A 20,552-nucleotide genomic window follows, 5' to 3' on the forward strand; every position below is an offset into this window, starting at 1 on the left:
TGGTTCTATTTCTAAGAGCTAATAAGTTTGGTGGGGAAACATCCATACAAATGAAAAAACAACATGCTCACTATTCAAATGCAAAAGTGGTCTAGAAAAGGAAATTTATATTGGAGGCACCCGGATGACTGAGTCGGTTAAGTGTCCGACCTCGGCTGAGGTCATGATCTTGCGATCTGTAGGTTCGATCCGTAGGTTCGAGCCCCAGGTTGGGCTCTGTGCTGACAACTCAGAGCCTGGAGCCTGCTTCGGATTCCGTGTCTCCCTCTTCTCTCTCTGCCCCTCCCCCACTCAACTCTGCCTCTCTCTCGCTCAAAAGTAAATACAACATTAAAAACTTTTTTTAGAAAAAAGAAAATGTATAAATAGGCCTGGAAGAAACAGGTAGATAGAAATTTTCCTAGTGAAGGAAACATGACTCAAAACTTTTGAAGAGTGAGAAGTTTGTATTAAAAAAGGCTTGGTGCTTTTTATTTGGCTTTATCATTTGCCATAGGGCTTGAAAAGCCAAGTCTCATGTTTATGCTTGTTGGCTTTCTGGTGATTCAAGCTTAAAATTCTGGTGACTTGATGAGCATGGTGTTGGAAACTGATTTTACTTGCTATTTTCTGTATGTGGAACATCTGTTGTTTTGTTTTCATTTCACAGACTCCGTAAGAGCTGTACAAACAGCTTCCTGCATAGGGAATAGATTGGTTGCCACCACTTAAAAGTGTTAGCATCCTTGGAGCATGTCGCTGGTCCCTTTAAGGAGAGAAGGCAGGGAGAAATGGTAACCACTTGTCCCTCTCTGGAAAAGTTGGAGCTGGAGGTGACTGGGACAAATAGGTAGGGAACAGAAAATGGGATGCACAAGCATTTGTCCTGGAGACAATGAAAAGTTTACAGAGAGCTGTCCTTTGTCCACATGCAAATGTGAAAATACAGAAAGCTTTGTATTTGCCAGATACCTTGCTACCAAATTGGAGTGTCTTTTTCAGTTCACCACGTATGTCAGCAATGAATTTGGGAGTTAGAGATGTTGCCCTAAGTGGAAGAAATTTCAGACTTTCCTTTGAGTATTCTGTTTCCTTAATGTTGGTTAAATCCTTCAACAATGCACAAGAAGATGAAAAGGCTGTGTTAACTCTATTATCTGCTTCTGTACCAATAACTGCCATGTTAGAGAAATTTAATTGGCATCTAACAGAAATCATCTGTTACCTTATAAAAGTCATAGAATCTTAAGAATTTAGAACTGGAAGAGCCTTAAAGAGCTTGTAGGTCAGCCTCTTCATTTCACAAATGAGCAAACGGTGGCCCAGAGAGGCTGAGCCTCCCTCACCTCCGTTTCAGAATCCTCTCCAGGGCTTCTGTAAGCATTTTGCATGCTGATGAAGGGAAGGGAGCCACAAAGCCTTTCCATTGCAATAGGCACAAGTGAATTGTCTTCCCCCCACGTTTGTCAGCTGAGGAAGAGGGAGATCAAAGCAAAGTAAAACTTTGGTAAGTCCCAAGAGGAACAGAAGCCCGGTGATGTTGAAGTTACTGTATCGGTCCACGTGACTGGCGCTGAGTGGAAATGAGTCGTTTCCAACCCATTCAAGTTTAGGGCACCTGGATGGAGAACTTTAAAATAAGAAAACATTGTCAACAACAACAACAAAACAGTCACCGAAACTGGAGAGTATCTTGACCCACAGGCAAGAGGCAGCACCGCAGAACCACAGAAGGTGTGCAGACATGGTATTCCACCTCACTAAGATTGAGAGAGGATCTGCTGGCTTTTGTAGGGGGATTTAATGCTTTTAGGAGCGACCCCCCCCCCCCCCCGCCCTCCCCGGAGGAAATGCAGCAGCGGCAGGACGTGGAAAAGCCATGTTTGGCCTGCAGAGAAATCTTTTCCTTAAGACTCCTATTTGGACGCGAAAGTGCCTGGAAGATAAGCCGGGCAGGCAGATGGCCACAAGCTCACCGGTCCTCTCCTTCCTTCCTCCAAAGAGAGATGCCCCGGCCCGGAGGGCTCCCCAACCCTGGGGGTGGGGGTGGGGTCTCGACCGAAGGCACCTTCATACCTGGATTTCTCGTGGCCTCCCCCAGCCCGCACCCTCTGCCTGGGGCCAGGGAGCAGAGGAGGACTGAGGGCAGGTGCGAGGCGTTTCGTCGGTCGCGCCGGCCTGGGAGGGAGGGGGACGCGTCCGCGGTGACGGAACAGAAGCCCCGAGAGCCTCGGCCCTTCCCACCACTGCCTGGGCCCCGCGGCCGCTCCGGAGGCGGCGGCGAACGCTCCACACCGCCGGTTCGGGGCGCAGCGTCGGCAACCTCGGAGCTCACCGGGCCGCAGCTCGCCCGCCGGCCGGGGGAACCCGGGGGAAGCCTCCGGGCCCAGGGGCGGCGGCGGGGAGACCCCGCCCCGGCCGGCCGGCCCGCGCCTATCGCGGCCGCCGGCCTGGTCACGCGGGGAGTGGCGCCGCGGGCTCGGGGCCAGCGCCCGGCGGCTGCCGGAGTCGCGGCGGGCCGGGGCCGGGGCCGGGCCGGGGGCGGGGGCGGCGGCGGCGGAGGGCGGAGGGTGGAAACAGGGGCGGGCGGGCCGCGCCAGTCGGGAGCCGCGCCGAGCCGACCTGAGCCACGCCGAGACGCCGAGCGCGGCGACCGACCCCCGAGCACCCATGCTGCTGACGCTGGCCTGCGGCTCGCTCTTCTTCCCGGGGCTCTTCGCACTGTGCACCTGGGGGCTGCGCCGCGCGCGGCCCGCCTGGACCGACAGCGACTGCGTGATGATCAGCACCAGGTACGGGCGAGACCGGGCGCCGTCCGCCCCACCCCGGCCGCGCGCGGGCTGTGCCCGGCGCCCGGACCCGCCGGCGCCCGCCCCCTGCGCCGCGCCGAGGGCGGAAAAGGGGGGCGACAGGAAGCGAGGGGGCTGCCTCCCCGGTGCCTTGCCCCTCCGGGGCGCTGGCCGGAGCTCTCGGAAGACCGCGGGCGTCCCCCCGGGAGGGAGAGGGAGCCGGCTGGAGGGCGCCCACGCGGGGCGGGACGGGGCGGGAAGCTGCTGCTCGGGGGTCGGGGAGGGCGGCGGCGGCAGTACCCTCTCCCTCACCCCCTTGGCGCCCGGGCCGCCTGCGCGAGAGGCAGGTTGGAGGCTTGGGCTTTGTGCTGTCTCCTGGACTGGACTTTTTCTTTTTTTTTTTCTTTTCTGCCGCACGTTAGACTGGTTTCTTCAGTGCAGGCTGTGTTGGCCACCGGGTCGGGGATCGTCATCATCCGCTCCTGTAACGACGTGATCACGGACAGGTAACATCCAGCGCCAGGTGAAAGCACCAGTGACAGCGCCGAACTTTGTGGAAGTGTCCTTATTCGAGTGGCTCTCAGGCGCTAGTTCTTAATCAGCACGTGCTGTTGGGGAGCCGATTGATGGGAAAGCTGGGGCACCGTAATTAGTGCCTCTTCCTCTCCGTACGTCTTTCGGCCTCGCCCACTTGGGAGAAAGTAAGCCGAAGATACGCTAGTGAATGACGGGTCTAGGTCTGAAGGTGGGCCACTGACCCAAGTACTTTGTGAGATACGTAAGTGTGAGAATTACTCGGAAGCGGAACTCTAGCTTTTGGGTCTTTTCAGTGATTTCACTAGGGTCCTACTCTGGAGCTTCATTGGCCAACGTATGTCCAGTGTGGGTAGCAGAGGGCCTCTCCGTGGAAAGGAGTGAATCCACCAACCCTGTCTTTACAAGGGCGGCTCCGTGGTTCCTCTGGATTTGCTGAAGGCAATGAAGAGGCTTCTAATGTTTTCAGAAAACTGACTTGTACGCCAATCAGAACTCGGTCCAGAGACAGGTCAGGAAAGGTGCCTCTAGTGAAGAAAATCATAAAGACCAGAGTGGTCTACTTTGTACAGTGTTTAGATCTCAGCAATTGTGCCTCCCTCCCCCATTTTTCTAAAAAGCCATTTTTTTCATCTGAGTTCCCAGAACCCCTCTTACTTTCTCCTAAAGAGTGATAATGAAACACGCTGGGAAGATCTCAGAGCCTCTTCTAGTCCCTTTCTCATGTTGACTCTGCAAAGTGCCCTGCTTTTCACCTGTCGAGACTGAACTTGATGGGAGCCGGAGTGCAGCGTCCACCTCACTGTGGCCTGCAGACTTAGCGTCCGGATCTTCCTTGGATTAGTGCTGCCCTGTAGCTTTTGCGCTTTTCTTCCTGTGCCTCTTTTGCAGACGAAACCAGCTATCTGCAAGGAATTATGGGCTATGCAGACAGAAGATAGGTCAAGTGGCCTTGACTGCATATACCACAGGCTGACAGCATTAGCTTGGCTGGGTTCCGTTTTTATTCTCTTTGGCCATTTTTGAGGTGTTGGGGGCTAACCTGAGGGTGTGGGTCCCTGTGGTGGAAGCTGAACCACCCTGGAGTGTGGGGACACAAAGGAATCTGGATCCAAGTCGCTTCTTTCCCGCTTTGGGGCTCAATGCCCTGCCTGTCTCATAGTTCAACGGGTGAAATAGTTTCTTATTGAGTTGCAGGAAGAGGAAAGAGTTCAGAAGAGCAAAGAATAAGAATGGGTCAGCTAGATAGAAGATGAAACTCATCCGATCTGTGTTGGATCTCATCCAATCAGTCACCAGAACTTTCAACTGACCACAGCATGTTAGCCAGATCAACTCTTTGGCCATTTTCTGATCATGCAACAAGTTCCCTCACTGCCCCCAGTTTGTGACATCCAACTTGAAACCAGCCTCCTTTGCAAAGATTAAACTGACAGACGTGACTCCACAGCATTATCCTGAGCTGATATGAGGGCAAGCAGCGAGTAGCCACTAAGCATTTCAGAAGATACTGGTATGCCACTAATTGCCCGTTCTGTAGCGTGGTGTCTCCCCTCAGAAGCTCCACGTGTTTAGTGGCTTGATTCTGGTCACACACCTGAGTTTGGTTTTCCGTTTCCTCCTTTTGTGTCTCTTTATGCCTTAGATTCTCTGATCACACAGTAGAGATAGACACATTTCTGTGCCCTCCACCTTTACGTGTATGTGTAAAGATTTTTTTTAAAGGTTATTATTATTATTTTGAGGGAGAGACAGAGAAAGCATGCAAGTCGGGGGCGTGGGGGGGTGGGGGGGGGTGGGTAGGGGCAGAGAGAGAGAGGAAGAGAGAGAATCCCAGGCAGGCTCTGCACTGTCAGCAGAGCCCAAGGCGGGGCTCTATCTCAAGAACCGTGAGATCATGACCTGAGCTAAAATCAAGTGTCAGATGCTTAACCAGCTGAACCACTCAGGAACTCCTGCCTAAGGATGTTCTAGAGGTACCTAGATCATCTTAAAAACAGAGTCCTCAGCAAGCACTGCAGGTGATTCTGAATTCGGGTTGAGAACCAGAAAACTAAATTACTTCTACCTGACAGGTGCACAGTAAAAATCTGCTGACCGAGTGAAGCTGTTCCTTCTCAGCATAGCATATGATTTCTATGTTGATTTTTTTTCCACATTACCTATAGAATGATTATTTATCATTTGGGAACAAAGTGTAGAAATTAGAGACTTCTAATCTGCTCTGGAGCAGTGATACACAGTCATTTAGATTCTGCAAATGTTGATTCAGCCCCTTTGGACAAGTAAATGGGAACACTGTCTTTTGTCCCAGCTTCTCTTCTGGTGTCTGACTGCTGTAAGGTAAGTCCTTGGGCTCTGGGCTCATTTCCAGATGTATTTTTCTTAATGGGTGCAATTGGGATTAGCCATAGAATTCTAAAGAAAATGGTCAGGGTAGCTCCCAGAAACTCCCAACAGTGGGGTTGCAAGCAGATGCAAGAGGAAACTCCCAGTTATTGAGCAACTAAGTGAAGTCAAACGGGAAATATTTGATTTGGCATTTGGGACACCTACCTTCAAACCAGTTTCTTGGTGAGGCTATTGAATCATTTGTAGAGATATTGATATCAAAGTTAACTTATATCAAAAAGCGCCAGAAAGCCCATTAGAAATGAGTAGCTAAGTCAGAGAAATAGTGACAGCTGGCTCCGTGGTCCTGAGTGGATCCTGGTTTTCTGCTTTTGACACTTAGGAATTTGCCCTGTCACTCAGAGAAAATTTTTCACTCACCTTATCACTGTCAGTGTCTCCACTGTAAAGTATTTGGAGTAAGAAACAATCAGGTACGAAGTTGAAGGGGATGTGTTTGAGAAGAGGTCGGCTTTGAGCTTTCATAATTGAGATCCATAGTTATTTCACGGACTGTTCATATGCTTTCTTTCAGGCACTGGCTTGCCCGGGAGTACGTCTGGTTCTTGATTCCATACATGATCTATGACTCCTACGCCATGTACCTCTGTGAATGGTACCGAACTGGAGAGCAGAGCCGCAGACAGTCCCTCACCACTTTTCAGAGCTTCCTAAGTAAAAACCGTCTCATGATCACGCACCATGCAGTCATTCTGTTTGTCCTTGTGCCAGTGGCACAGGTATGGCCTTCCAGCACAGCCACCAGCAGACTCGGTCACTCATTTTCTCCTGTTAAACTGGCTATCTTGACTGTTGACTCTGAGTAATGTCTTGCCTTCCCCTTCCCTGCTGCACCTGCTCTCCTGGGCCAGCTACTTAAGCAGTAAAACGTCCCAGGCAGATCCTACAGGAAAAAAAAAAAAAAAAGATCTGAAATGTCTGTGATCCTCCTTACAGACATTACTCTTTATGCAAGCCCCCAGCCCTCTGTGACTCCCAGGCTCTGTCAAAGGTTCTGTCTTTAGCTTATACAATATAAGAACAATTGAAGACACAATGCAGGGCAACATAAAAATTGTTTTAAAGAAACGAGAGCAGCTCAGTCAACTGGCCATTTGCTCTAACAGTGCCGGAGAGTACTGTATGCACTATTTTGAGATCACAAAAGCACACTCTCAAAGCAGAGAGCCTCATAATTTCTCCTTGGATCCATTTCCCCACAAAAACCCACCCAACGAGGAAGAGAATGGGAATGCCGGAAGGAAATTAGTAATTTTGAGTGCCTACCAGGTGACAGGTGCTTGTAGCTTTCTATCTGTGATCAGAAGTTATTAGAGAATAATTAGATATTATTAGCCCTGTGTCATAGATAAAGAAACCAGGGCCCTAAGAGTTTACTTATTGTACCCAGTGGTACGAGGTGACAGAGCTGCTATCCTGGTTTTTCTTAAGAAGATAAAAGGAGTGGTAGAGTATATTACATTCTTCAAGAAGCTTCACCTGATTGCTCTGGGACCCTAACATCCAGCACAGGGTCTGGCACACATTTTGTTGACTCAAACTGGCTAAATGCCCTTGGCGTGACAAAGTTAGATACCCAAAAGTAGGCTACACGGTTCCTTCCGGCTGACATTGAAATTCAGAAAAAGCTTGGTGTGTGATGCAATCAGCTGATCTGAAGCTGCCTCTGGATCCTAGGGATTTGGCCATCAAAGTGTCACTGCTGTGGAAGCAGCAGCACCTTCACTGGGCCTGTACTTGCTCATGTAGCCTTTCCCTTTCCCTTCGTGCTCTCTCGTGGTCACCCTTCTCAATAGCCCTAGTTGGAATTTTCCTTCTGGTGATTCCTTAACCTCCATGTCTTATTTCCCCTTTTTTCCTCCCTCCCCTTTTCCTTCCGCAGAAGCTTAGGGGAGACCTTGGTGACTTCTTTGTTGGCTGTATCTTCACGGCAGAACTGAGCACTCCATTTGTGTCGCTGGGCAGAGTTCTGATTCAGGCACGTATGAGTGAGACGGCAGTAGCTGTGCGGAGGAAGCCGACTCTGCTCTTCCTGGGTAGATTGTGGGGTTTAGAGAAATCCCTTCGTGCTAGGAGTAGTGGGGATAGGAAACCACTGAACAGACCTAAAGGTCAGTTGGTGTTCTGAGCCGATGGGGTTGAAATTGTACTTCTGATTCCAATTTGATACAGGTTGATTTTTTTTTTTTAATTTTTTTTTCAACGTTTATTTATTTTTTGGGGGACAGAGAGAGACAGAGCATGAACAGGGGAGGGGCAGAGAGAGAGGGAGACACAGAATCGGAAACAGGCTCCAGGCTCTGAGCCATCAGCCCAGAGCCTGACCCGGGGCTCGAACTCCCGGACCGCGAGATCGTGACCTGGCTGAAGTCGGACGCCCAACCGACTGCGCCACCCAGGCGCCCCGTTTTTTTTTTTTTTAATTCAGTTTCCGTATGCCTGTCGGCTGGGCGGCTTATGCCAAATTCAGTATCAGTATTGGAAAAACCACGAGCCTGTACGCACACATAAATACAGTGGCATTCAGTCCTCTTTTCTACAAGTGTCAGAAGACTAGATGCTTGGCCCTTACTGCGGTGGGGCTTGGGCTAGTCGTTCCCTGAAGGCACAGCCTTTTGGTGACTCTGCATTCTCCTTCCCTCTTCTCTTGCAGTTAAAGCGGCAGCATACCCTTCTGTACAAAGTGAACGGAATCCTCACACTGACCACCTTCCTCTGCTGTCGGATCCTTCTTTTCCCTTTCATGTACTGGTCCTATGGCCAACAGCAGGGACTAAGCCTACTCCAAGTGCCATTCAATATCCCTTTCTACTGCAACGTGGCCAATGGCTTCCTCATCGCTCCCCAGATCTACTGGTTCTCTCTGCTGTGCAAAAAGGCAACACGGCTCTTTGATGCTCCCCCAGCCCGAAAGGATGGGTAATTGCTCTCCGGAGTCGGGCAGTGAGGGTGCCTCCTCACACCAGCTGCCTCCTCCACTCAATCAATATTCTACGGACCAAATTGTGCCCTGGGTGGCCTCAGCCCTTGGGGTATTGATAAGCAGAGGGATTTGAGTTTTTCTAAAGAATATTCATATTACCTCCCTCTTCTAACCTACCCCTTTTGCAAAAGCACTTTTTTCTTAGTAACAACTATTGGCTTCTGTCAGATTTCCATTGGTAGCAAGGTGGTTTCAATGCAAGCCCAAGGATCCTTCCTTGGGTCTTAGCTCAAAGGTTCTGGGAGGTAGAAGCATGGGGTATGGAGACAGGTAGACTAGGGTGGTAAGTGTTTGGGCACCCGCCTGGCCCTAATATTGGTGGCTACCCACCTTTCCAACCACTCAGGGCAGTATCCACACATACCGGGCCAGCAGAAGCAAGACTTGGTTCTTCACGTCAGTTCTTGTGATGTTGGCCTGGGAAAATCACTGTGTGTAGGTAGTTTTTTATCACTTACTAGATAACCCATTGGTCCCATGCCTCATCCTGTCATCCACGTGCCAACACTGAATTCTTGTGTCCACTGACTTCCATTCAGAAGTCTCGCTGGCAGCAGGGTAAGAGGTGGGGAAGGGAACCTACAGCACTTGAATAGGCAGAGAGGCCGATAGCGCCTTCATAGGCTGCCTTGGGAAGACCAGTGTCAAACATGTGAGCTTGTTGTAAAGTCACAGATGCTGTTCCTTTTTTAGCACGTTCCCTCAAGCCCAGCTTTCCCCGTATCCACACGCACAGGATGCCGTTGTTACGATAGGGGTAAAGCGAACGGTGCCTATCAAGCTCTTTACTGGGTAACGCTGCTTTGACACTGCCCTTTCCATGTGACATGGAAACAGGCTTCTGTATTCCAAACCGTGAGATGTCTCATCCAGGCTGCCTGATAAACCAGAGCCTGTGTCCCAAAGCCTGTTCCTACATGAGCGTACGGCCACTTTGCCACAGGCGGCTGGAGAGCAAGGGCTCAAGACAGCGCTGGCCAAAATACATCCTGTGGACTGACTCCTTCACCTGCCACTTGCAAATAGGATCCTCTGGTGCCAGTACTAATCGTTCCTTATCAACTAGGATGGTTTTTAGAAACTGCTACCATGAAGTGTTTTTTCAAGTGGTAGTAAAAATCTAGATGTTTTTAAAGTGCCTTTTAATTCATTGTTGTCCATGAACTTTTAAAGTACTGGGTATGTAACGGTGTCTCAAATTTTGACTGTTTCAGTCTTTAATGGGTGCCATTTAAAAAACCTAAAATGCTGTAATTTTTTTTTTTTTTACCATTTTTATTATCGGTGTATCTTTATAAATCACCCCTGTGGTGATTAAATTGCACTAATATTTCCCAGCTTCTTCTCATTTGTGAAATACATCAATACTGACTTCTTTCCAGACCCGTCCTGTGACCTGACTGGAGTCACTGTTGTGTGCTATGGTTTCCGGCCCATCCATGCACCTGGAAGAAGTGGGGGTGTTGGGGGTGTGGTCATGCTGTCAGTGTCTAGGAGGGCCTAGTTTATACCTTACTCTAACGTTTCTGGGGTTCCAAGAATACATTGTAGGGTCCTAGAGTTCAAGCATATTCATCAGGTAACTTTTGGCGCTTTCTTCCCTTCCTATGTAAGTCCCAATTAGAGGAATTGGGAGGGTTGGAAACCAAATGTAGGCCACTAAGCCAACCCACTTAAGGCAGGGGCGGGAACCAGAATAATGCCCCGTTTTGAGTGAAGGTATGCACAGGAAGGTGACGGGGCATATCCTTTTCCTTTCCCTACCTCCCAAATTAAACGTCTCACCAACCAGTTCTCATAGTTCTGGGATATACCCAGACATGTTAAATTTGCATCTTCATGTTTCTGCACACACCACTGCCTGCTCCCACTCTTCAAAACCATGACAACTTACCCTAGGCAGAAGATAACTGTACCCATCCTTTATACCCATCTCTGCTGTGTTTACCAGACCTGGTTTCACACAGCCCCTCCTGGGTCCACTGAATGGAGTTAAGACCGTACTCCAATTCCGAAGTCACCCATTTACTTAAGGTTAGTAGCCTACCCCCTGACATTTAATTTTCTTGGTCCAACGTTCTTTTACAGTGGTGCAGGCTGTTTGGGCACACAAATCACACAGCCACTTGCTGGCAGAAGGGAGTGCTTTTCCTTGTTGCCCTTTCCAAGGTAGCACGAAATGACTCTGGAAAGGGGTTTCAGTGCAAAAGAACATACCTGGTAATTTTTCCACTTGGGTGATTTCACCTTTGGACTCATTTGCCAAATTCTAGGGTGGATAGGTCCAGTTATGAACAAGTTCCTCCCAGGTTGCCTTGATCTTTAAGACTCCAGCTGAGCCCAATGTCAGAGAATCTCTAAGCTTAGACTATTGACGAGAAAGACTCAAGAGACAGGATAAAACTCAGAAGAGAATTTTATAATTTGTACGTTATAAACATCTAAGAAACTATTTTCTTTATAGTTACTGCCATATACCTTCTTAGCTTGTGTATAATTTCACATAACTGAAAAGTTTATGTTTCTCAGCTCGACCCCTAGAGACCCCACCCATGTTGAGGGCCCAGCTGTTTTCTGATCTACAAAGGTCAGAAGTTGCTGATCTTCTGCAGCAGGGTTTGGCGCCGCTCCTCAGGGCTAATGTTCTCGGCGATGGACTTTAAGAAACGCTGCTCATTTACCTTCTGGAGCAAGGAACTAACAGAAGGGTTGGCCTTGCTCAGGGTTTCGTAGCAGGTGAGGATTTCCAAGGCCAAGACATAGAGAGGTTCACACACCTCTTGGTGGACCATGGCCATGATGTGCAGAACATGACAGAATACCTGGGTATAAAAAAACAGGGTTTCCTGAGTCAGGTCCTGTTCTTGTCCTTGAGCCCAAGGGCCAACTGACTGTATCAACCTAACGGAGTCCAGGAGGTTGGTCAGACTGTTACAGAGAAGTCTGACCACATGGCTCCAGCCTTCCATAGGAAGCCAATTACGACAACTCTGGCTGCAGAGAAACTGGAAGGCTCTCAGAAAGAGTACAGAGAGTTGGAGCTCCTGGGCAAAGGGCTTCAGGTTGAGCAGAGGAACAAACTGAATATATTCCAGGCTATAAGGGACATGTAGGAGCTGTTTCTCCAATAGTCTCCTGGTCAACTGGTAAAGGTACTGCCACTCCTGGGGGCTGCACCAAGGCATGACTTGTACCAGGGCCACCAGAAAGCCCTTGCTGAACAATCTGACCTCCTCAGGGTTGCCCACATCTACCACCAAGAGGGAAAGCATCTGCTCAGAGATGCTGCTGGAGAGGTAGCAGCATTCCATCCAGGCAAGAAGCCCTGTGCCTGGCCCGTACCCGGGGTGGGCCTGGGAGGTCCACTCGTCCTCAGAAAGCTTACAGATCTCAAAAAGTGTGGCCGGCACCTCACACTTGAAGTGGCCCTCAAAGAGGTTCTTCATTCTCAAGCGCACTGTCCAATCGAGCTGTTCCAGCTTCCGGTGGAGCCAAGACTGGGACTTGATCCATGTGTCCGGGGAGAAGGTCTCAGCATTAGCCAATACAATCTCACAGAGGATCTCCAGGATATGGATCACCAAATCCTTCCCATCCAAAGAGAGGCACCGCTTCTCTTTGGGGAGCTGCCAGTATTTGCTGAAGCAATCCAGCAGCTGGCACAAGCTGAAGATGAGAGGGAACGGAGAACAGGTCTGCAGCCAGTATCCCTCTAAAGATGCATTTGCTTGGAGAGTCTGGATGAAGATCTTCAAACTGAGGTCCACCTCTTTGACATCTAGCATCAAGAAGGGCAGGACGAACTCTTTTAGCACTTCATCTGGCTCAAGAAGAGCAGCAACTGGGATACCCTGGGGCTTCACAGGGGTCATGAGACAGCTCAGGAGCTCCAAAAATTGCTTTTCTTCCTTGGGTGTAGAGAACTTTCTCCAGACGGTTTCTTTGAGGCATGACACCACAAAATTGGTGGGTGGATTTGGACTCTGCTCTTCCATGAACCTAAGGGCAGGGAAGGCAGTGAGAATCTGAGCCAGGAACTTGTGAGTGCCAAGATTGACCACAGCCATGCTGCACATTTTCTTCACCGTGATCTCTGGGTACAGAATTACCAGGCGAGCCACAGAAGCTACAGCTTTAGCTAAGCCCTGTTCAGAGGCACTCTGTGTGAGCTGGTTAAAAGTTGTATTGAGGTCTTCCTGAAACCCGTCCAAGTAAGCCAACTTCTCAGACAGACCCTTTCGCCCCCAGGAGCGCAGGGTGCCTGATAGGACTTTATTTCTGTCTGGCAGTGAGAGGTCTGCATAACATTCCAGGATCAGGCTGATCACTTGTTTGATCTGAGATTCAGGGATGGCTCTGTCTGTCACGGTGACTTCCATCACCGTTTGCAACAGCTTTAACAACAAGTCCGGCTCTTGGAAGAGAGCCTGGTTATTTACCAGGCAGGCTAGCCACTCATCTGAGAAAGCCCACTTCTTCTCAGAAGCAAAAATGTAGCACATTTCCATATGCCGGTCCATCTTCTGGTCGATGATGGCCATGGCGATCGAGGCAGTGATGTCCTTCTCGAAGCCCTTGTTCTTCAGCACCCTGTTTGTTTTCTTTAGGAAGTCCCCTACACACTCTGCCAGCTCAGAGACCACCTGCCCCTCCTCCTTAGACAAGCTGGTGGAATCCAGGTAGAGCTTCAAGTTCTGGCTGAAGGAAGTCAGACTATCACACAGCCGGTAGCTGTCATAACTTGTCCCCTGGCTGCTGTTGAGCACGGTCTGCAGCTCCTCCCCCCATTCTCGCAGCAGACTGCACATGAACTCCAACCCGATGAAAACTGTGTCGCTTGGGAGCTTGGCCAGGGAAGTCAGGCTGATGTCCCGTTCTGCTTCCTTTACCTTCTCTGCCAGTGCCTGTTGGTGATACGGGTTCTGGGTGTCCAAATTCCACACGGAGATCACCGCGGCCAGTTTGTCCAGATACACAGTTGCAGACACTTCCTGGGGGTCGTCCTCCATTAGTGCAAACACCGTCAGCATGTCAGCCAAGTTGGCTAGCGCATAGCACTTCATCCCGGGGCACAGGATTCGATTTTGGATTTGTTTCAACCCAGTGAGCAGCATGGCCAATAGGGGCATAGTAGGACACACATCTGGGTCTGACTTAAACCTCTTTGGAGGATGGGAGAACTCATCTGAAGAGGACAAGTACTTATGGGCCATTGTTCTAAACTGGGAGAGCAGGGGGTCCTGCTGATTGCCTTTGTGCTTTATCATTTCCCACCAGACACTGAGGAAAAAGGCCACATCCTTTGAAGAAGTGTCAACAGACATGTGCTCCAAAAAGTGCTCTAGTTCTGCACGGCAGATAGTGGTGGGCAGGGCCATCAGGAGCTGGATAAAGAGTCCAGAAGCTTCCAGAGACTTGAGCAGCTCAAAAAGCACTGTGTGATTGATGGTAGGGATCATGTTGACTACTGAGAAGAACACATCTTCCTGCCACCGAGTGTCAGTGTCAGAAGGGGTGACAGGGTAGGGCTGAAGAACCTTGGCCCAGATGATGATCAGAGCTTTCTTCTTCCAGGCAAAGGGCTGGGAATGTGCTGTGGTGGAGGAGATCTCCCTTAGGGCCTCCACAATGGGCCGCCCAACATGCTCCCAGTCAGACTTTGTCAATTCTGCCAGTGCCTTGGGGTGGAACAGCTGCTCAGCGAGCAAGAAGCCTCCATGAAGAATAGTCATTTCTTCGCAGATATTCAAGGGTCCTGCACAGAGAGAAACCGAACAAGACAGAATGTGGTGAAAAATCTTTAAAATAATTAGAAGGAGTTAGAGGCAAAGAGACATCAGTTAGTATAGGCTGGTTGTCATTATCAGAGTTGGACATGAGAAGGGTTCAGTGAGACTGGGAAGAAGGGATAGTTCCAAGAGCTGCTGCAGAGCTGGAGTCAAAAGGACTTGCCTGAGGAATAAAAAAGGACTCCCATACTCTCTAGCCTGGATTGGGAAGACAATGGGCATCACTGGAGGAACAAAGAAGAATCAGAACAGTTTTGGAGGAACCCACTGTTCAGTTTGGGTCATTTGGAGTTTGAGGTAGAACATTAAGGTAGAAACATCCTCCAGCAATGGAAAGGTGGGGTTGACACCCAGGAGGAGAGTCCATCCTGAAGTGTAGCTCAGGGAGATATCCACCCAGAGGGGATCAATGGAATGAACAAAGTAAATGAGATCCTGCAGGAAAAGCATGTGAAAAGGGAAGGGCTAGGCCCTCCGGCACAGGATGGGCCAGCAGAGGATGTGGGGAGGAAGGCTGAGAGAGAGAGATATCACGGCAGTACCAAACTGCAGGGGCCACCAAGTGAGTAGTGTGGAATGTGACAATTGAGCCTCTAAGTAATGATACAGCCTAAGAGGGGCACAGGCCAGGGCTGTGGGCATAGAAGCAATCAGACAAGCCTTGCCGTCCTTCCTTTCCCTTACAGCCTTGTCTTGCAAACAGATTTCAGATGTTCTGCCTTTCAGGGAAAGTTTACCCCATAGCTCTTTCTGTCAAACCAGAACAAGCTACTGAAGGCTCTGGTTCTCTGGTAGATACCGAGAGGTAGACACAAAAAAATACTAGATTAAGAAAGAAAAGTTCTTCCTCCAGTGAGCCATGAATCAACAGACTTCTCAAGGAAGGCATTTTGGGATGTTTAATTAGACACAGCTTTAAATCCTAGCTCAACCATTTAAAAGCAGTGCAATCTTAGATTTCTTCTCTGAGCTTCCCTTCTGTGTATGTGGGGAAAATAGAGACTTCCTATTAGGACTGTGAGGAACAAGCGATAATATTAGCTAAGCCCTTGGCAGAGGTGGTTGCTGTTAGCTCCCGATTCCATCTCCCAGAGCTGCTGAGCGTTAAAGAAGATATAGCTACAGTAAGCATCTGGCTACAAAGAGCCTGGTAAGTGCTCAATAAACGTTGATTCGCCCCAAATCTTTCCATTGCTGGCAGGACCAGAACCTTGTCACTATTCTTTGCCTTCCCCAGCTCAATAATAGGAAAGGACATAGGTCTTCCTCAAGTAAGCTTCTTCCGGCCCGGAAACAAAATAGAGTACAAACACTACTCACTATTGAGTATTCCTGACTTCTCTCCCCTTTCCCAGGGCATGGAGATGCCACCCCTTCCTCATTCCCTCATGCCTCCAAGAACCCATCTTTCCCATTTATACAGGCCAGAAGCCAGCAAGTGAGAGCCTTGATTCAGATTTAAAAAGGTCCTGCCCTTCGACTTTAAGGGAGCAGCTAAAGGCAAAGGATTATCCAACCAACTGGTGAAGGCAATTCACCTGGACCCCCAGTGGCCAAGGCAGACTCCCAGGGAAGATCAGGTTGCCTGAGGGGTCTCACTGGGGATTCTGCCCCTTCCCCCCTTTTTTTTGGTTCAGGTTGGTCTCCTAGGACCCCAAAATATGCCCCCCATGAATCTGTACATTTAATTTTATTGCACAATCAGTTCAGCCAAAATGTTTGGCCCCCAATACCCACTTTCCAGAGATGATATGTTCACTGTGCTACCTGAAAGAGTTAAGTCCCAGGAGCTATCGGTTAACAGCTGGGCAAATCCTAAGTATTTTTATTACTCCTGGTTAACTGGTGCTTGTAACTCCCTCCCTATGTTTATTAAGTGTTTACTCCATGTCAGGCACTGTGCGAGATCTTTTTGAATCTTCAAATCAACCTGTTGACCATTTCTGCTGTAGCGATGGGAACACTGAGATTCAGGAAGAGTTTGCTCAGAATGTCTCTACTACAGCGTAATGGGGCCGGGACAGAAATCACCACAGCTGCAGGGCTCCAAACTCTCTCCTGTTCCACCACTGAAGAGCTAACTGGGGATAGGACTACATTTCTACTGGCACATCTCGGGGTGCCTCACCCCAGCTCTCTCAGAACAGCCTCCTGGTCTTATCTCCGTAAGAGCATGGCTAGCAGGGTGGGAGGCTGGACAAGGAGCCACCGATTTATACTAGCTCTCCCCTCCCTTCCCGCAGACCCTGCCTGTGAGGATTCTGAATCAAAGGCACAGAAGTTCAAAAGTGCCCCTCGGCTGCTGCGGCCCTCCCCACAGCTGCTGGTCGCATGAACGTTAGCTGTGCACAAGGCACCGTACCAGACACTGTATACACGTGCTCTCAATCCAAAGGCCCCCAAACTGTGTGGTGGATACATTATCATCGTCCCCGTTATATCTATGAGGACCTCAAGAGCGTAAGACGCCTGCTCAACAACTCGGTAGCCATTCAATAAATGAGACTGTCGGGGTATCCGGGATTCCCCCGGGCGTCTTCTGAGCCGGGCATTTTCCAAAGCACGTGCACAAACCCTGCCTGTCCACCTTCAGGAAAATCTAACTTCACATCCGCTTCGCCCTTCACGTGGAAAGGCGTCCGGAGGGAGCAAGATGCCGGCCAAGGAGCTGCCGGGCCGGGGTTAGATCCCGGCCTCCCGACCCCCGGCCTCCAAGGATAACCCCGCCCTCCAAAACCCTCCCCAGCCCGGAGGTCTCCCTTAGCCCGGACCCGCTCAGCACCGCCCTCGTCCCCCGTCTCGGGACGCGGACCAGGAGGGCCGAGGACCGGCACCAGAGACACCCACCTAGGTCCATGGCGGCGACGCCAGCGGCCGTGAGGCCGCCCCTCCCCCGCGAGGCCGCGAGCGCAGCGCAGGCGCCACGGCACAATGGGCAGTTCCGGGGGGCGGGACAATGGGCCGCGCGCCTCAGCCCCCGCCCACAATCTCAGCCCCGGCTCCGCGCGGTCGGTCGCGATCCTCCCGCCGCTCCGCGCGCACGCGCGGTTCTCACCGACAGGTCAGCGGCGCCCAGGCAGCCCGACCCACATCTCCCCCTACCGGCCCGAGGCTTCCAACCAGCCAACAGGCAAGAACTCGCACTTCGTTTCCGCCCTGCGTGCCCCGCCCCGCCCCCAAACGTCCGTCCGGTCACTGGCCCCTGGGCTCTACAGCTCCCTTTGCCCGCGCGCTCAACACCGCTTGTGTTCAGCCCCTGCACAGCCCAGCCTTCTGAATCCCAGTGGCTCCTACCCACTAGCTCCATCCCAGGTTCCGCTTTCGCTCCCATACAGTAACCCCCGGGATTACCCGCACTGAACGCCCTCCCCCGGCTGCCCATTAACCAGCACAGATGTGCCACTCGGAGGCGTCTTCGCCTCTAGCGGGTCTGCCTGGTCTCACTCAAGACCATCTGCCCCCCCAGACGCACAACCCGCCCTCCCCCCGCTCCCCAGAGTGCCTTCTTCTCATAGCAGCAGCACAGCATCCTAAATTTTCTGGCATCATGATAGATGCCTGTGAAATGTTACTGGTTACCCTCCCCAGAAAATGCATTTTGCCAGCCAGAGCAATAGGAGGGGAGATCCAATCCAATGAGCCTCAGTTTGCAATCTGAACTTTATAAAAACACATTGGACTTCTCACTGGGAAGACATACATGGACCTCCCGTGTTCTCAAACATTACCGTCTCCTTTGCTCCCTTTCACTCTTCCGAGACCTAATTACTAGCCTCCAGTGTTTCTAACTCTCCATCCTCCATCCTCCAGGGCCAACTGTCACCTAGAAAAGACACAGGGGCCCGGCCTCAGTTCCCCCAATGTGCCAAGTAGAGTTTGAGATGGCCTGCGCTGCTGTCAAGCAGTTGAAGGGACCTGTGAGTGATCAGGAGAAACTGTTGGTGTACAGCTTCTACAAACAGGCCACCCAGGGCGACTGCAACATCCCTGCCCCACCTGCCACAGATGTGAAAGCCAAGGCCAAGTGGGAGGCATGGAACGAGAACAAAGGGATGTCCAAGATGGATGCCATGAGGATCTATGTTGCCAAAGTGGAAGAACTGAAGAAAAATGACAGTGGATAAGGAGGAGTGCCAAACAGAATGAAGTGGCATGGCTCCTCTGGTAGGGAAAAGGACTTCTTAAAAGTCTGATGGCTGAAATGTCATGAAGCCATAACAACTGTAGCTGAGAGACCTCAATAAATCACTTAAACTGCATGAGAGTGACTGTTTGCTGACAGGTGATTACACTCAAAGTGACTGGGAGAATCCTGGGGAGGTGTCCAAAATATATGAAAACAGCCTCTCCACTAGGGAAAGTTCCATCAAAACTGGCTTCATGTAGGATTCTAAGAGCTCCCAGCCTTCCTATTCCCAGATAGATATTTGGCAGGAGTAGAGGGGTTGGGGGAAGAATCATGCTATGGAAATTGCCCCAAGATTTGAGGTCAGTCACAAAGACCATTCTCCAGAGGCTAGGCCTCTCAAGGGAAAGGAGAAGGAAGGAGGAGGCTGAGGCTCCTTTCTCTTCAGGGGTTGTCTGTTCACTACTAACCCAACATTACTGAGGGGAAAGGGTCTTTGTCTTCCAAAAAGCTCAAGTCCTACTTCCCAAAGCTCCACTGGAACACAGGCCTGATGAAGTTACTTATTTGAGGGAAGTCAAACATTTAGTGACGTAATTGATGCATGACAACATAGCAGATGAGAAACACTGAAGCAGATGATTTCAAAATCCCAGCCTCTGAATGCAACCAAAATTTCCTTGGGATTAGTCTGTAGTTAACCCCGCTTTCTGCTTGCATGCCGGTAGGACAAGATGTGTACATGTAAATGAGTTTATTTATTTGTTTATGTTTGTTTATTTGTGGTAGTGAGAGAGTGCAAGCACAAGCAGGGGAGGGGCAGAGGGTGGGGGACAGAGGATCCCAAGCGGGCTCTGGGTTGACAGCCTGACGCAGGGCTCAAATTCAAGAACCCTGAGACCATGACCTGAGCCAAAGTTGGACACTCAACTGACTAAGCCACCCAAGCGCCCCCGAATTTGTTTCAGAAAGACAACCCACCCCTTGACCCATGCAAAGGCCAAAGTGCCTGAGCTCAGCTTCCACTCCTTAGTGTTGATTATCACGGAGGCATCGATGGACAAAAAGTGCACTGGGATATGGAGTGCTATTACTAAAGACATTTCAGAGAAAAAGCTCTGCTGTGGCATAGAACTTCCCAATACTTTTCCTCAAAAACTATTTTCACAGATCATGACATCAGGTCAGCTCCAGTTCATGAAGGACCTTTAAACAATAGAAGCAACAACCATAAAGACTTCGGAGGACAAAGGAAACCAAAGATCTTTAGGATCTTCTGTTCATGTATTTACAGGAAGTGGCTATAGACTAAGTACATATATTACTTGAAAGTAAAGTGTCCCCAGGACACCAGTGGTGTCTGTGACTAAAGAACTATTGTAACTATAAACTGGGCAAATAGTTTATAGTTGTACAATAGTTGTGCTGTCTTCTCTTCTTTGGAGGATATTATAAGCACATTTTGATGCTTTTAGGACCCTGATTCACATTAAATGTGAATTACTTAAAAATAATAACGGAGGGGCATCTGGGTGGCTCAATGGGTTAAGCTTCCAACTCTTGAAAGCTCAGGTCATGATCTCACATGTGAGTTTGAACCCCACATCGGGCTCTGGGCTGACAGTGCAGAGCCTGCTTGGGATTCTCTCTCTCTCCCTCTTTCTCTGAACCTCCCCCGCTCTCTCTCTCTCTCTCTCAAAACTAAACAAAAAAAAAAAAAAAAAGAAAAAGAGTATCTTCCTCCAAAATATGGTATAAACTCAGGAGTTGTAGGTATAGCCATACCATTCTGTAAATCATTATATAAAACCTGATAAAGTAAAAATACACCATAGTTAGGACTGTAGAAAAAAACCATAAGATGCATTATTAAAAAAAAAAAAAGTGGGGCATCTGGGTGGCTCAGTCAGTTAAATGTCCAACTCTTGAATTTGGCTCAG

General features: G+C 49.9%; 3 protein-coding genes across 8 annotated transcripts; 2 read left to right on the top strand and 1 right to left on the bottom strand.

The window, feature by feature from the left end:
* Window positions 1–1,602: 1,602 nt before the first annotated feature.
* Window positions 1,603–10,083, top strand: TLCD3A (TLC domain containing 3A). 5 transcript variants are annotated; one of them, XM_045490509.1, is made up of 5 exons: window positions 2,543–2,771; window positions 3,191–3,274; window positions 6,229–6,433; window positions 7,597–7,692; window positions 8,368–10,083. In XM_045490509.1, the coding sequence occupies exons 1-5, from the start codon at window positions 2,650–2,652 to the stop codon at window positions 8,635–8,637; spliced, it is 777 nt and encodes a 258-aa protein (XP_045346465.1). In that variant the 5' UTR covers window positions 2,543–2,649; the 3' UTR covers window positions 8,638–10,083. The 5 variants fall into 5 exon arrangements, with proteins under 5 accessions (XP_045346464.1, XP_045346463.1, XP_045346467.1 ...); XM_045490510.1 differs by lacking the exon at window positions 3,191–3,274; XM_045490507.1 differs by lacking the exons at window positions 7,597–7,692; window positions 8,368–10,083 and having other exon boundaries at window positions 1,607–2,771; window positions 6,229–6,393.
* A 1,012-nt stretch (window positions 10,084–11,095) lies between these two features.
* On the bottom strand, window positions 11,096–17,462 carry GEMIN4 (gem nuclear organelle associated protein 4). 2 transcript variants are annotated; one of them, XM_045490500.1, is made up of 3 exons: window positions 17,334–17,462; window positions 12,108–14,452; window positions 11,096–11,519 (listed from the first exon to the last, which is right to left on the bottom strand). In XM_045490500.1, exons 1-3 carry the CDS (start codon window positions 17,341–17,343, stop codon window positions 11,286–11,288), a joined length of 2,589 nt encoding a protein of 862 aa, XP_045346456.1. In that variant the 5' UTR covers window positions 17,344–17,462; the 3' UTR covers window positions 11,096–11,285. The 2 variants fall into 2 exon arrangements, with proteins under 2 accessions (XP_045346456.1, XP_045346455.1); XM_045490499.1 differs by having other exon boundaries at window positions 11,096–14,452; window positions 17,334–17,434.
* Window positions 17,463–17,505: 43 nt separating this feature from the next.
* Window positions 17,506–18,745, top strand: LOC123604437 (diazepam-binding inhibitor-like 5). The gene is made up of 2 exons (XM_045490515.1): window positions 17,506–17,616; window positions 18,297–18,745. The coding sequence occupies exon 2, from the start codon at window positions 18,347–18,349 to the stop codon at window positions 18,608–18,610; it is 264 nt and encodes an 87-aa protein (XP_045346471.1). The 5' UTR covers window positions 17,506–17,616; window positions 18,297–18,346; the 3' UTR covers window positions 18,611–18,745.
* Window positions 18,746–20,552: the final 1,807 nt, after the last annotated feature.

The sequence above is a fragment of the Leopardus geoffroyi genome, chromosome E1, assembly GCF_018350155.1.
Source record: "Leopardus geoffroyi isolate Oge1 chromosome E1, O.geoffroyi_Oge1_pat1.0, whole genome shotgun sequence".
Lineage (NCBI taxonomy): Eukaryota > Metazoa > Chordata > Mammalia > Carnivora > Felidae > Leopardus > Leopardus geoffroyi.

Excerpts from the sequence above, each read along its gene's own strand:
- TLCD3A (XM_045490507.1), top strand. The coding sequence starts at position 1,830 with ATGCAGCAGCGGCAGGACGTGGAAAAGCCATGTTTGGCCTGCAGAGAA. Across the intron at positions 2,772-3,190 it reads TGCGTGATGATCAGCACCAG|ACTGGTTTCTTCAGTGCAGG; the intron begins GTACGGGCGAGA and ends GCCGCACGTTAG.
- LOC123604437 (XM_045490515.1), top strand. The coding sequence starts at position 18,347 with ATGTGCCAAGTAGAGTTTGAGATGGCCTGCGCTGCTGTCAAGCAGTTG.